This window comes from Ranitomeya imitator, chromosome 4, assembly GCF_032444005.1.
Source record: "Ranitomeya imitator isolate aRanImi1 chromosome 4, aRanImi1.pri, whole genome shotgun sequence".
NCBI lineage: Eukaryota > Metazoa > Chordata > Amphibia > Anura > Dendrobatidae > Ranitomeya > Ranitomeya imitator.
The window spans coordinates 669,822,648-669,838,140 of record NC_091285.1 but is presented as its reverse complement, the minus strand read 5'-3'; the positions used below and the strand labels follow the sequence as shown (position 1 = coordinate 669,838,140).

Sequence of the window (15,493 nt, the reverse complement as noted above, 5' to 3'; positions counted from 1 at the left end):
TATTAGTGCACCTGTGCGGTATTTTTTATATTACTCGTGGTGTTGACCTCTACTGATATATAGATATATTAGTGCACCTGTGCGGTATTTTTTATGCTATACGGGTGGTGTTGAGCGTGTCTGATATATATTAGTGCACCTGTGGGGTATTTTTTATATTACTCGTGGTGTTGACCTCTACTGATATATAGATATATTAGTGCACCTGTGCGGTATTTTTTATGCTATACGGTATGACATATTTCTGCACCCGTGTGGCTGTGGGAGCTGCACGTGAAGGTCGGTTCAGGTTTACTCGGGCTGGATGAGGACTTTGTAGAAGATCTACGGGACCTCAGGCTGTTTTTTTTTTCTTCAGTGCTTGCAATCAGTAAGCATGCTGGGACTTATAGTTCGCATCATGTATTATGTGGCAAGAATTTAATCCTAAACAGAGGCATAAAATGAAGCTCTTTGGACCCAATGCAAAATATCCAACAGGGTCCTAAACTATCGCCGAACTTTTGGGGACCCCCTGATCCAAAGGGAGATAATATTGGAACAGAGACCCACAGGACAATGTCAGGAGGAGTGTGCAGGGCAGGTGCAGCTGAGACCAAGTGTATGACTGTGGGGTCCATTGATTCACCCTTCCCCCCACACCTGGACAATTACAAGCTGGGGTGGGAGGAGGAGGGCAGAGGTGTCTGGGTGGGGAGGGGTGAGGTTTAGGGGAGAGACAGGACATGCTGGGTTAGTTGGGAGAAAGTTTTCCTTCTGTGCAAGAGGCAGAGAGAGAGGAGGGGACCTGGGCTGGTGAGTGTTACCTTATATTATAGGGGGGCCCTTATAATTTACTGTCATGTGACCCAGGACAGGGGGTGATGTGCATGAGCCCTGAGCACAATAGTGGCCCTGGCATTGTAGGGCAATCTGTGCAGTCACCCAGGACTAATCCGCTGCCATGCTGAAAGGGGCTATGCCAGAAACCACACATCTTAGAGATCGCTGTATGGCGGTACTTTTCTTAGTACTGTATGGTATTATATGAGCACGGTGTGATATTGTGGAACTGTATGGCATTTTTTGACCACCATGGGTGTACATCTAAGGCTGTGTTCACACGTTGCTGTTTTTTTTTTTTTTTGCAGTGTTTTTTTTTTTTTTTTTTTAATGCAGATTAAAAGCTGCTTTTTAGGCTACGTTCCCATCATGAGTTTTTTTTTTAACGCTGCTTATGTTCAAAAAATGCAAGTCACCTATTTTACTTAATCAAAACCTGCAACATCAAAAATGTACAAAAAACTCATTGTGGGAACGCAGCCTTAAGGTATGTGCACACGCTGCGGATCTGCAGCATTTCCGCAGCTGCGGATCCGCAGCGGTTTCCCATGAGTTTACAGTACCACGTTAACCTATGGGAAACGAAATCCGCAGTGCACATGCTGCGGAAAAAAACGCACGGAAACGCAGCGGTTTATTTTCCGCAGCATGTCAATTCTTTGTGTGGATTCCGCTACGGTTTTACACCTGCTCCAATAGAAAACTGAAGGTGTAAAGCCGCAGCGGAATCCGTAGTAGAAACCGTGATAAATCCGCAGGAAAACCGCAGCGGTTTTGCACTGCAGTTTTTCCAAATCCGCTGCGGAAAGTCCGCAGTCCTCCAGAATACGTGTGCACATAACCTCAGGCCATGTGCACACGTTGCGGATTAGGCTTAGGAATTTCTGGTGCGGATTCTGCCTCTCCTGGCAGAAAACGCACCTGCGGATTTGTCGCATTTTTTGTGCGTTTTTGCTGCGGTTTTCTTGCTGATTTGCTGCGTTTTTTTTACCCCTGCGGTTTTCTATAATGGAATTGGTACAAAAACGCTGCAGATTCACAAAAAAGAAGGGACATGCTACTTCTTTTAAACTGCAGCGTTTCCGCAGTGGATTTTCCGCAAAGTGTGCACAGCATTTTATTTTCTCATTGATTTACAGTGTACTGTAAATGCAGATCTGCAGCGTTTCTGCACCTCAAAAAACGCTGCGGATCCGCAGAGAATCTGCAACGTGTGCACATAGCCTTACATTGTATTACATATAGACTATCGTACACACGGCTGTGTTTTTTTTTGTGCTTTTTTTTTTTTTTTTTAAATTCTGCTGATTCTTATTATTTAGCTGTTTGTTTTTTTTCACATATAGAAAGCAATATGAGTTTACAAGAAAATGCAGCAAATGTTTTGGCAAATAAAAATGTATTGTAGACAAAGTGATGTAATCCGCACCCAAAAAAGCTGCAAAACGGGCGTTTTGAATGCAGCGTTTTTACTGCCAGATTTTGGCTGCAAAAATGCTACATGTGAACGCCGTCTTAGACTACGTTCCCACAATGAGCTCTTGATGCGTCAGATATTCTGCACCCGTTATAGGTTACGTGCATTTAAAAAAAAAAATAATACATAGCGCAAAAAACGCATGGTGGAACATGGCCGTAGACCGCTTTTGCCAGACAACTCGTCCCTCGGACCCCCTGGCAGCCGCTTATCTCCTCTGTGAACAGACAGATAATTGGGGGTGATGAAATCCATTTCTTCCATAGGAGTAAAGTGGAGACCCCCAGCCCCATACGCATTATGCAGTATAGGGGGACGTCTCCACTAAGGGAATCTGGCGGTTCTGTCCAGAATGGAGAAGTGGCGGCACATACGCTGCTTTTTCCATTGATTTTAAAAGGAGTTATAAAAATGGCCAGAAAGGGGCGCTAGCCTAATACTGTGGGGCTCAGTGGCCATAAGGGTCCGGCCCTGGCAGCCATGATGGCCGTCTCCTCGATTCTGGATTATCGTGGTTGTGCCTGTATCTAGGGTCGCTCGGTGACCACCACATTAATGGCCGCCATTCTGCCTCCCCCAGAGATTGGGTTCCTACTCTTCCAATTCCCCAATTGACCGATGACTTTAGGGGCTTTTTGTTTAGTAAATCGCACATATAAAAATCAATAGGTAACGTCCTAATCATGGCTCCTGGGGTTAGTGCGGGTCCGGCCTACTTTAGTTGCTATGGTCCTTGCTCCTGTTTCACTGCAGATCAGGACTCTGGTAAAGCTGGGTGAGAACACATTGTGCAAACATGTCAGTTACGAGGGCCTGTAGTGGTGCGTTGTTAAGATGGCCGCTCTTCCGATCGTCACCCCTCACCACGGCCATAAGGCGTGAGCCACGTTTTATTGGAAGCTCCCGCCATCCTGTCATGTCGGTTCCTTAGACATATTGTCCTTGACACTGAGGTGACAGGAGTTTGTACTCGTCCATTGTTCTCAGAAAAGTCTCCAACCACAGGAAATGTACAGCGAGGGACTGTGTGCCGCCATTACCGACACAATCACTACAGGATGTCATCTGTCACCTATAGGCCGCCATTACCGACACAATCACTACAGGATGTCATCTGTCACCTATAGGCCGTGAGATGAGAAGAACATGGCTGCTTCCACCAGAAATGGCGCCCCCCAGTGCACAGGTCTTGTCTGGTATTGCGGCACATCCCCATTCAAATAAATACCAGACTTATGATCTATTCTCAACTTGCCGTGTTCCCATTCACATTGCATAGAAGGCCATAAATGGCTGTATCCTAATCTCCATACTGCCCTTCCGGCTGTTATAACCTGATACACCGGGCTCAGCAGAGTATCGAACACCTGAGATTAGATACACCGGACTCAGCAGACAGTATCGCACACATGATGAGATTAGATACACCGGGCTCAGCAGACAGTATCGCACACATGATGAGATTAGATACACCGGGCTCAGCCGACAGTATCGCACACATGATGAGATTAGATACACCGGGCTCAGCAGACAGTATCGCACACATGATGAGATTAGATACACCGGGCTCAGCAGACAGTATCGAACACATGATGAGATTAGATACACCGGGCTCAGCAGACAGTATCGCACACATGATGAGATTAGATACACCGGGCTCAGCAGACAGTATCGCACACATGATGGGATGAGATACACTAGGCTCAGCAGACAGTATCGCACACATGATGGGATGAGATACACCGGGCTCAGCAGACAGTATCGCACACACACGATGGGATGAGATATACCGGGCTCAGCAGACAGTATCGCACACACACGATGGGATGAGATACACCGGGCTCAGCAGACAGTATCGCACACACACGATGGGATGAGATACACCGGGCTCAGCAGACAGTATCGCACACACACGATGGGATGAGATACACCGGGCTCAGCAGACAGTATCGCACACATGATGGGATGAGATACACCGGGCTCAGCAGACAGTATCGCATACAATGGGATGAGATACACTCGGCTCAGCAGACAGTATCGCACACACACGATGGGATGAGATACACCGGGCTCAGCAGTATACTGACATGTAATGGCCGCCATTTCTTGCTATGTTGCAGGTACCCAAGCCCAGCTGGGCATTATGACGGTGACGTACACGGCCCGTGTGGCTAATGCCCGGTTCGGGGGCTTCTATAAGCTGCTGCTGCTGTGGCGGGGCAGTATATACAAGCTGCTGTACAAGGAGTTCCTGGTGTTCTTCGTGATGTACGCGGGCCTCAGTGTCACATACAGGTAAGATGGCCGCTGTGGGCGTCATTCACTGACTGGAATCTCTTGGTTTTTAGTTACTTTTTTTCTGTTTCCTCAGGTTTTTCCTCACTGACCATCAGAGACGCTGCTTCGAGAAAGTGTCACTTTACTGCAATAACTACGCCAATCTCATCCCCGTGTCCTTCGTGCTCGGTGAGGACCCCGAGACCACCGCTGACCCCACGCGTCACTGATAGACGGTCGAGTAACATTTAGCCACAGAGCGTGGATGTGACCGAGGCGTGGGACACACCGTGCCTCCATTAGAACCATAGTTTTCAGTGTAATGATCGATTGCATTTTGTGAAAAATCATTCCTAGGGGGCGCTCTTGACACTTGCCACGTTTCCTTCTCTCAGGTTTCTATGTCACGCTGGTAGTGAACCGCTGGTGGAACCAGTACCTCTGCATGCCAATGCCGGACAGGGTGATGTGTGCCATCTCTGCCACTGTCCATGGCTCAGATGAGCGGGGGAGAATGTACCGCCGGACACTGATGCGTTACTGCAGCATGTCCGGTCTCCTCATCCTGCGCTCCGTCAGCACGGCCGCGTTCAAGAGGTTCCCAACCGTAGATCATGTGGTGGAAGCAGGTGAGGCTTTATCCCCTGCGCTGCTCTGCATGTAATTGTAACAGAAGCCCAGCTGTGAGAAGTATTGGGCCAGAGCAGGCAGTCAGCTATTGGATGCTCACTGACTGCAAGCAGAAATACTGGAACAAAATGTACATCGGAAAATTGCACAACTTCTCGTGAAGTTGTAATTTGCCCTAATTTGCATAGAGTCCATTAATTATCTAGTAATGGGCGGGGTCTGTACATTATACTGGGAGGATGAGGGTGATTGTGCGAGTCCGGTAACAACTTTATTTTCCCGCAGGGTTTATGACTCGTCACGAGAGGAAGAAGTTTGAGAATCTGCACTCCTCCTATAATAAGTACTGGGTCCCGTGCGTCTGGTTCTGTAGTCTGGCCGCCCAGGCGCGGAGCGAGGGCAGAATCCGGGATGACCACGCATATAAAATGCTGATAGAGGTGGGCACGGGGGTCTGGTATTAAGGGGTGATGCTCTGCAGGATCTTATTACAGTAATGGACCCCCATCATCTCCAGAATTATCCAGAATGTTATACACTATATAAGGGAGAATATTCCTTTATATTTTTTTTTTAAATTCTTTTCAAGACCACTAGGGGGAGCTCACTGCATACTATTTACTATAGAGAGCACAAGAAGCTGCAGAAATCCATATTATGTGAGCTCCCCCTAGTGGTAGGTGTAGGCCATGCAGTTTATCTACTGTAGATGGTGATGCAATCAAGTGTCCACCACAAGGTGGCGCCACTATCATGCTGTGACCACTAGGTGGTGGAGCAATGATGTACTGAATGTTAGGTGGTGATGCTGCCATGTGGTGAACACTAGGTGTTCGCGCTAGGGTGCTTCAACGGGTCACACTATCATGAAGTGAACGCTAGGTAGTGCTGTTACATGTTCTGATCACTAGATGGCTTTTAGTTTGTGCTTAACACTAGTGTGGCAGTGTTGGCGTATGCCGAACACTAAGTGGCACAGCTGTCACGTTCTGGACACTAGATGGCGCTGTTAGCATGTGAAGAATACTAGGTGGCGCTGTTACACTGTGAAGAACACTAGGTGGCGCTGTTACACTGTGAAGAACACTAGGTGGCGCTGTTACACTGTGAAGAACACTAGGTGGCGCTGTTAGCATGTGATGTATACTAGGTGGCATTGTTACTGTGAAGAACACTAGGTGGCGCTGTTACACTGTGAAGAACACTAGGTGGCGCTGTTACACTGTGAAGAACACTAGGTGGCGCTGTTACACTGTGAAGAACACTAGGTGGCGCTGTTACACTGTGAAGAACACTAGGTGGCGCTGTTAGCATGTGATGTATACTAGGTGGCATTGTTACTGTGATGAACACTAGGTGGCGCTGTTACACTGTGAAGAACACAAGGAACCTCAGATTTTTTTTTATATATCTGTCAGCCACTTGCAGCTGTGCATTAATTTGATACTATCGGTGTGCTGGCCTGATCCTATACATATTTTTTTCATAGTAAACGCTAGGTAGCGCAGTTATAATGTAGCGGACGCCAGGTGGCGCGGTTGTAGTGGAGCGGATGCCAGGTGGCGCGGTTGTAGTGGAGCGGACGCCAGGTGGCGCAGTTGTAATGGAGCGGACGCCAGGTGGCGCGGTTGTAATGGAGCGGACGCCAGGTGGCGCGGTTGTAATGGAGCGGACGCCAGGTGGCGCGGTTGTAATGGAGCGGACGCCAGGTGGCGCGGTTGTAATGGAGCGGACGCCAGGTGGCGCGGTTGTAATGGAGCGGACGCCAGGTGGCGCGGTTGTAATGGAGCGGACGCCAGGTGGCGCGGTTGTAATGGAGCGGACGCCAGGTGGCGCGGTTGTAATGGAGCGGACGCCAGGTGGCGCGGTTGTAATGGAGCGGACGCCAGGTGGCGCGGTTGTAATGGAGCGGACGCCAGGTGGCGCGGTTGTAATGGAGCAGACGCCAGGTGGCGCAGTTATCATCATTTGCCCCTAAATGGGTCTAGGGTGCCTCTTGTGGCTGATGGGAGAATAGCAGCTCTTGAAAGTCCATCTCTGCTGCACCAGTTCCATACCCTTGCGATAGAATTAGGACACGATCCTATGTTCTTCTTTTCTCCACCCTTCTACATTTGCAGGAACTAAACGCTTTCCGTGGGAATTGCAGCATGCTCTTTCACTACGACTGGATCAGCGTTCCTCTCGTGTACACTCAGGTGAGGACGAGCCGTTTAGTTTTCCTAACAGCGACACCGGCCCTTTAACGCTATTATGCTGGACCACATAAAATAAATTTCCCCAGGAATAGCGCCACGCTTGGCTGTTTGTAGTATTGCAGCTAATTTTTATGTAGGAGAATGTGGAGAGCTGCAATACCACAGTCAGACTACGGACGAGAGTGGCGCTGTTTCTGAAATAAACGTTTTAAAACCTTTTTAAATTCCGGACAAACGTTTCGTGGTGTTAGGTGGTGACCATCGCTGTATACAGCTACTTTCTGACGTGTCTGATAGGACGGCAGTTCTTGGAACCCTCCCAGGGATACAGCGGCCATGACTTGGATCTCTACGTCCCTGTCTTCACCCTCTTGCAGTTCTTCTTCTATGCCGGCTGGCTGAAGGTATTGCCATTAGTCCTAGTGGCGGGTATCTACATAGCATTGCACTGTGTCTGTATGGATCATATGGTACCCCCTCCCCCGCACTTTCTAGGTGGCGGAGCAGCTCATCAACCCTTTCGGGGAGGACGACGATGACTTTGAAACCAACTTTTTGATTGACAGGAATTTCCAGGTAATGAAAGTTTCACTAGCGACTTCTCTGCTGTTCATTGTTGATGCTCTACACAATTTTTTTTTAATAAACCAAACTTAAAGGTTAGTTATATTATTTATGGTCATTTCTGATCTTATTGGAGGATTAGTGGGTAATATGAAGGATACCAGCCCCCTTCATTGGCTCCTAAGACCCCATTTTCCCTTACAAAGCTATAGATTTATGATCACATTCTGTACCTGCTGCCGCCACTAGGGGGAGCTCACTACATGGGGATGGATACAAGAAAATCCTATGTGGTGAGCTCCCCCTGGTGGCAGCAAAAGGTTTCATCATTCAATTCTGCTTCTGACCAAATGGTCAAAATGACATTTCCAGATACTAAGACCCCCAACCACCATCTTAACTGTACCCCTGGAATAGGGGAATGTAGTTTACCCACTTTATACCTACCCAATCTCCTGCATTACGCTGTACTATCCTCGCTCCATGTGTAGGTGTCCATGCTGGCTGTCGATGAGATGTACGGGGATGTTCCCCATCTGGTGAAGGATAGATACTGGAACGACTCGGACCCTCGGCCTCCATACACTGCTGCCACTTTGTTCCAGAAGCATCAGCCTTCCTTCCAAGGATCCACATTTGACATGGCGTAAGTATTAAGAACTTTCTTACTTGCAGGAAGCGGAGATATTATAGGGGCTGTTTGTTGGAGGGTCTTTACACCACTGTTCTGGGAGAGATGGGGGTAGCGCTGCAACAATAAGACTACCGTGCTCCTTACATGTTTAAGGATCTCATCAAACAGCTCCTCAAAGCTCAGCTTCCTGGACCTCCAGTGGTCAGTTCTGGGGACTTTTAACATTACTCACCTCATATCTCAGCTGCCTGGACTCTTCTGGGTGTGACCTGTGGATAGTCAACCCCTGAATTTGTGTTCATGGCACACCCACAAATGTCCAGGAAACTGAGATAGAAGCAGCTGTTTGATGGGCTTCTTAATATTTAAATTGGTATTCCCATCCCAATATCAGCAAATACCTCCAATTAGAAATGCAGTATAGTCCTTCTGATTCACTATGTCTCTTAACTCATGTGCAGGACCTTGGGTATGCAGGTAACCTTTGGTATCTATGGTTATGACCAATAGCAACTAGCTAACTGTCACTATATCAGTGGTTGTAACCATGGATACCTAAGGTCCTGCAATGCCCTACACCTGAAGAAAGAGACATGGATAATCAGAAAAACTATACTACATTTCTTATTGGAGTTATTTGTTATTATTTTCTATTATTATTACCTTTGCTACCTATTGCGATAAGATCTTGGAGCTGGGAATACCCCTTTAACTCTATAGTGTGAGGACCCCATCAAACAGCTCCTTATATCTCAGCTTCCTAGATATTTTGGGGCGAGATGTGAGGATGGTATTGGTATTTACAGTCAACTTTACTTAACGACTCCAAAATTCAGGCTGTGACTGTCTCTGGGTCACCCCTAGAAAGGTCCAGGGAGCTGAGATCTGAGGAGCTGTCTGATGGGACCCTTACATAGGAGAAATAAAACCTGTTCATTTTTCGGTTTAGATTTTTTGGGTAATTAATTCTACAGTGTGGGAACCCTGTCCTACAGCTCCTCATATCTCGGCTTGTGGGACCGCCATGGGTGTGACATGGGGCAAGGGGATAATTGCAGCTCCATGAAGTCGTTTCAGGTTTTGAGAGGAATAAACTGTTTCTTTTCCACTCAGTCTGACCAAGGAGGACATGCTGTTCAAGCCCCTCTCTGACATTGAGGAGATGAATGAGGAGACCTACACTGGGCCGGTCCCGCTCTTCAGCCGTCTCTTCACGGGAGTGGGATCCTCTCCGATATCATCATCTGCTGCTCTCACTGCCCCATTAGTGGCCCCCGAGAGCCAAATGACTTTACTAAGAAGATCGACCAGCTCTTCCTTCAGGTCTTCTGACAGTCTGTATCAGGAGGGTCCTGAAGACCCCGCACAAGCAGAGACCCTCCCTCATCCCGAGACGCGACCTCCTGATGTCCCAGTCCAGTCCATATTCCAGGCTGAATCCCCCCCGCCCTGCAGTGAGCGGGGTGCCCCCATAGCGGACACCATTGCTTCTGCCCAATAGGCCCCGAGAGGTGGACTGTGATGTCCATGGACAATGCAGAAGAGAACGCGCTTCATCACTGCAGATTATCGCTCCCCTGCGCCAAATACGTCGTCCACGTGCTGCATTCTTATCTGCTGCCATAGACCAGCGATTGTAGATGAGCGGCTTCTCTATTCTCCACGCTCCTCAGAAAACGACTAATTGTTTAAATCGGATTTTGTGGTAAAATAATTCCTAGAATACCTCTGTCTGTTTGTGGCATAAAAGTATTTACACCGGGTTTGTTGGCTAAACACAGTATTAACAATATCGTCTTTATTATTTTATTGTACGTCGTAAAAAATGCTAATAACACAAAAACCCGATCTAAACAATGTACCATAATTTTCAGATGATGCATCCCTTTTACTAATAAAACGGTTTTATTACCATTATAAATTATCACTATAAAGTTATTACTCAGCTTAGTGCCTGAACATTAATAACACACCACAAATAACTACTAGAATACTAGGAGCAGTATTATAGTAGTTATATTCTTGTACATAAGGGGCAGTATTATAGTAGTTGTATTCTTGTACATAGAGGCAGTATTATAGTAGTTATATTCTTGTACATAGGAGCAGTATTATAGTGGTTATATTCTTGTACAAAGGGGCAGTATTATAGTAGTTATATTCTTGTACATAGGAGCAGTATTATAGTAGTTATATTCTTGTACATAGGGGCAGTATTATAGTAGTTATATTCTTGTACATAGGAGCAGTATTATAGTGGTTATATTCTTGTACATAAGGGGCAGTATTATAGTAGTTATATTCTTGTACATAGGAGCAGTATTATAGTGGTTATATTCTTGTACATAGGGGCAGTATTATAGTGGTTATATTCTTGTACAAAGGGGCAGTATTATAGTAGTTATAGTCTTGTACACAGGGGCAGTATTATAGTGGTTATATTCTTGTACATAAGGGGCAGTATTATAGTGGTTATATTCTTGTACATAGGAGCAGTATTATAGTGGTTATATTCTTGTACATAGGAGCAGTATTATAGTGGTTATATTCTTGTACATAGGAGCAGTATTATAGTGGTTATATTCTTGTACATAGGAGCAGTATTATAGTAGTTATATTCTTATACATAGAGGCAGTATTATAGTAGTTATATTCTTGTACATAGGGGCAGCATATAGTAGTTATATTCTTGTACATAGGGGCAGTATTATAGTAGTTATATTCTTGTACATAGGAGCAGTATTATAGTAGTTATATTCTTGTACATAGGGGCAGTATTATAGTAGTTATATTCTTGTACACAGGGGGCAGTATTATAGTAGTTATATTCTTGTACATAGGAGCAGTATTATAGTAGTTATATTCTTGTACACAGGGGGCAGTATTATAGTAGTTATATTCTTGTACATAAAGGCAGTATTATAGTAGTTATATTCTTGTACATAGGAGCAGTATTATAGTAGTTATATTCTTGTACATAGGAGCAGTATTATAGTAGTTATATTCTTGTACATAAGGGGCAGTATTATAGTAGTTGTATTCTTGTACATAGAGGCAGTATTATAGTAGTTATATTCTTGTACATAGGAGCAGTATTATAGTGGTTATATTCTTGTACAAAGGGGCAGTATTATAGTAGTTATATTCTTGTACATAGGAGCAGTATTATAGTAGTTATATTCTTGTACACAGGGGCAGTATTATAGTAGTTATATTCTTGTACATGGGGCAGTATTATAGTAGTTATATTCTTGTACATAGGAGTAGTATTATAGTAGTTATATTCTTGTACATAGGAGCAGTATTATAGTGGTTATATTCTTGTACATAGGGGCAGTATTATAGTAGTTATAGATAGTGATGAGCGAGCGTGCTGGGATTAGGTGTTATCTGAGCATGCTCTGATGCTAACCGAATGTCTTTGGTGTGCTTGAATATGTTGAGTCCGCACGGCTGCATATCTCATGGCTGTTCGATAGCCGTAACGCATGCCGGGATTTCCTGTTTGTTTGGCAATCCATGAATGTGTTGCTGCTGTCAAACAGCTGGGGACTTGAACATATTTTTTGAGCACGCCGAAGACACTCAGCACCCGAGCATGCTCGGATAAAACCTGATCGGAGCACGTTCGCTCATCACTAGATATACATAGACCCCCCAGGGTAGAGTCCGGCCCCTGTGCACCGAAATGTAATTGGCAAAAAACTTCAAATGTTGATCAATGTAGTCTGGATAGCTGCACCATTACAACTGGTCTTTACTTTACAAACTGTCATGAAGCCTTAATTTTGCCACAATGATAAGATCTTATTCCAGCAGGAGACCTTTCACCCCTGTCTATGCCCTCATGACCTCCCGGCTGGGCTACAGTAATCCAGACTGTGAAGAGATTCCCTTGTAGAGTTTAATGTATAATTTGTGCTGAGCCCAAGGGGGCGTTACCAGAGATTCTTTTTTTTGGGGTGTGTTCTTCTTCCCCTGCATGACATTCACCAATCATATAAGCAACAAATAGTGAGGTTGCACCATAATATACAAAGGAGGATTACTCTAGAACATTGAAACTGCATTGCTGCCATAGGAAATAGGAAAAATGTGAAAGAAGCGCTATATAATGAACATGGACTATCCGCTCACTTTATTGCAGTTTCTTATGGGTTCTGACAAAAGAACCTCAGATATTGAGATTATACATGAGAAAATCCAGCATTCTCTCATTGTGGATGAGTGCACAGGAGATAATCGTACCAAGTAGGAGGCTGGTGTCCAAAATATTAAGAGGGAAAAGTTCCAGTGAGATTTAGGTGATGATCAATCTAATCCCATATTCTGTTGGCGTTGTAAAACTGAGAACTTCAGGAATTGTCCTCCATCTTTATCACATCTACAGTGTCCAAGGAAGAACATGGAGGACGTTTTTTAGGCAAACATACGGTACTTCTAGGGTTAGGCGCAGGAGAAGATTGACACAGCATTCCAGAACCCCCATGTCCAACGTCGGGGACAAGAGATTAAAGAAATTCTAAAGGACTGATCTCATCAAGTTCTCCCTATTTCACAAAGGGAGGTCTCATCTAGAGGCTTGCCCTCCCTCGTTGGGGGATTTGATTACTTCACTGCAGTTAAAGACTTAACTTTTTGCTTGTAAATTCCTTTTCGTGAAACATTTTCGTCTTAATTCCACTCCATTTACTACTGGGGTGGAATTACCGGCCCTTATGGATTTGGAATCCATGCTTATTGAGCGTGAAGGATCAACTGCATCTTCCAACCCGTGCATCTGCATTCCCAGCATTTTCCGCCCTTGACCACCTCCCCACAGGTTGAGATCTTTGGTTGGATTGGTCAAGGATAAATTCTCTCGCCTTAATGGTGGGATTGTTCATGGTAACCTAACCTGGCTACAAAGACAGGCCAATCAAGATTTTAAGGATATGGATGATTAAACCGGAGGACAGGTGTGGAAATGTGGTTTTATGGCCGATACAGATGTATAAGGCTGAGGCATTACAACAGTTTGGGGTTTCTTTGTGTCGTAGGTGGTTGGCCAATAATCCATTACAGACTTTTAAAATGGAACTTTTGGAATAATCAACAGAGGGCGAAGTCATCCATCATTATCATCAAGAAGTAGGAATCCTTGATTTTGGAGCATCCGGTGGTCCTGATCTATTCACAAGGATCCCCTCCACCTCCCATGCAGACCTATCTCGGGTAGTGGAGGTCCGTTTTGAACTTATATATAGGTTTGTTGAGTTTTATCTGCAGAGATGCGTTGATATCTTGCCTTCATTTGTTAGGGACATCACAGATGATCTGAGGAGATTGGGTGGTATACAATTAGAGGACGTGGCATGTTACTTACAATGTGGAGTCAAGGAACACCTCTATATGCCATGACCCTGAGATACATGTGGATACAAAAAATGTTTTTATATATATTAATGACTAATTTAAGATTGATTTTATTTTGTCTTTGTTGCATTTTGCTCTAACCCATATATATATATATTTTTTAGGACAATCCTCCAACAGCTACAGCTATGGGGGCAACCTGCGCGCCTTGTCAACCTTTTCCTGGGTCTGTGGGAGGGTCCTTAATACACAGGGTCATGATTCTGTTGCCTTGTGGTATATAGACTATGTGCTGTTCATATAGCAGAACTCCCCATTGCAGCCGGATGATTTTCTTGGTCATTTTAACATTAAACTAACCTGGAAATATAATCGGCCACATGTTGATTTCCTCGATCTGCTGATGATCAGGACAGATGATGGTGCTCTCACCACTGATGTGTTCTGGAAAGCGATGGCCATGAATGCCTTGTAACACACTACATAAATTGTTTGAATTATGAACTATCTCCATAGCCAAATTTTTGATGATTGGACCTTTATGAAACAAGCCGAGGACCTTAGACGAAGATTTCAAAATAGTGGATATAACCATGTAGACATCGAGAGGTTTTATTACAGCTAAAAGATCTGATAGACATGCCCCTTTGGCCAACCGACAGATTAATAGGAGGGTTAAAATCGATATACAATCTAGATTTAATACTAGTTTTAATTCAAATTGGATATCGAAGAAAAAAAATCCTCTCCAAACCCTGGCCCAATCTAAAAAAAAAACTATTGACTATGCGTCACCTGGAAGAGGTCATCAAACCTTAGTGACATGTTGACTTACAGTCATGGCCAAAAGTATTGACACCCCTGCAATTCTGTCAGATAACTCATTTTCTTCCTGAAAATGATTGCAAACACAAATTCTTTGTTATTATTATCTTCATTTAATTTGTCTTAAATGAAAAAAACACAAAAAGAATTGTCCTAAAGCCAAATTGGATATAATTCCACACCAAACATAAAAAAGGGGGTGGACAAAAGTATTGGCACTGTTCGAAAAATCATGTGATGCTTCTCTAATTAGTGTAATTAACAGCACCTGTAACTTACCTGTGGCACCTAACAGGTGTTGGCAATAACTAAATCACACTTGCAGCCAGTTGACATGGATTAAAGTTGACTCAACCTCTGTCCTGCGTCCTTGTGTACCACATTGAGCATGGAGAAAAGAAAGAAGACCAAAGAACTGTCTGAGGACTTGAGAAACCAAATTGTGAGGAAGCATGAGCAATCTCAAGGCTACAAGTCCATCTCCAAAGACCTGAATGTTCCTGTGTCTACCGTGCGCGGTGTCATCAAGAAGTGTAAAGCCCATGGCACTGTGGCTAACTTCCCTAGATGTGGACGGAAAAGAAAAATTGACAAGAGATTTCAACGCAAGATTGTGCGGATGTTGGATAATGAACCTCGACTAACATCCAAACAAGTTCAAGCTGCCCTGGAGTCCGAGGGTACAACAGTGTCAACCCGTACTATCCGTCG

At 44.8% G+C, this 15,493-nt stretch overlaps 1 protein-coding gene across 1 annotated transcript; it reads left to right on the top strand.

The window, feature by feature from the left end:
- The first annotated feature begins 741 nt into the window (after positions 1-741).
- Positions 742-10,518, top strand: BEST2 (bestrophin 2). The gene is made up of 10 exons (XM_069767240.1): positions 742-795; positions 4,420-4,594; positions 4,671-4,765; positions 4,972-5,205; positions 5,492-5,646; positions 7,327-7,404; positions 7,656-7,808; positions 7,900-7,980; positions 8,460-8,614; positions 9,716-10,518. Exons 2-10 carry the CDS (start codon positions 4,443-4,445, stop codon positions 10,101-10,103), a joined length of 1,491 nt encoding a protein of 496 aa, XP_069623341.1. The 5' UTR covers positions 742-795; positions 4,420-4,442; the 3' UTR covers positions 10,104-10,518.
- The last annotated feature ends 4,975 nt before the right edge of the window (positions 10,519-15,493 follow it).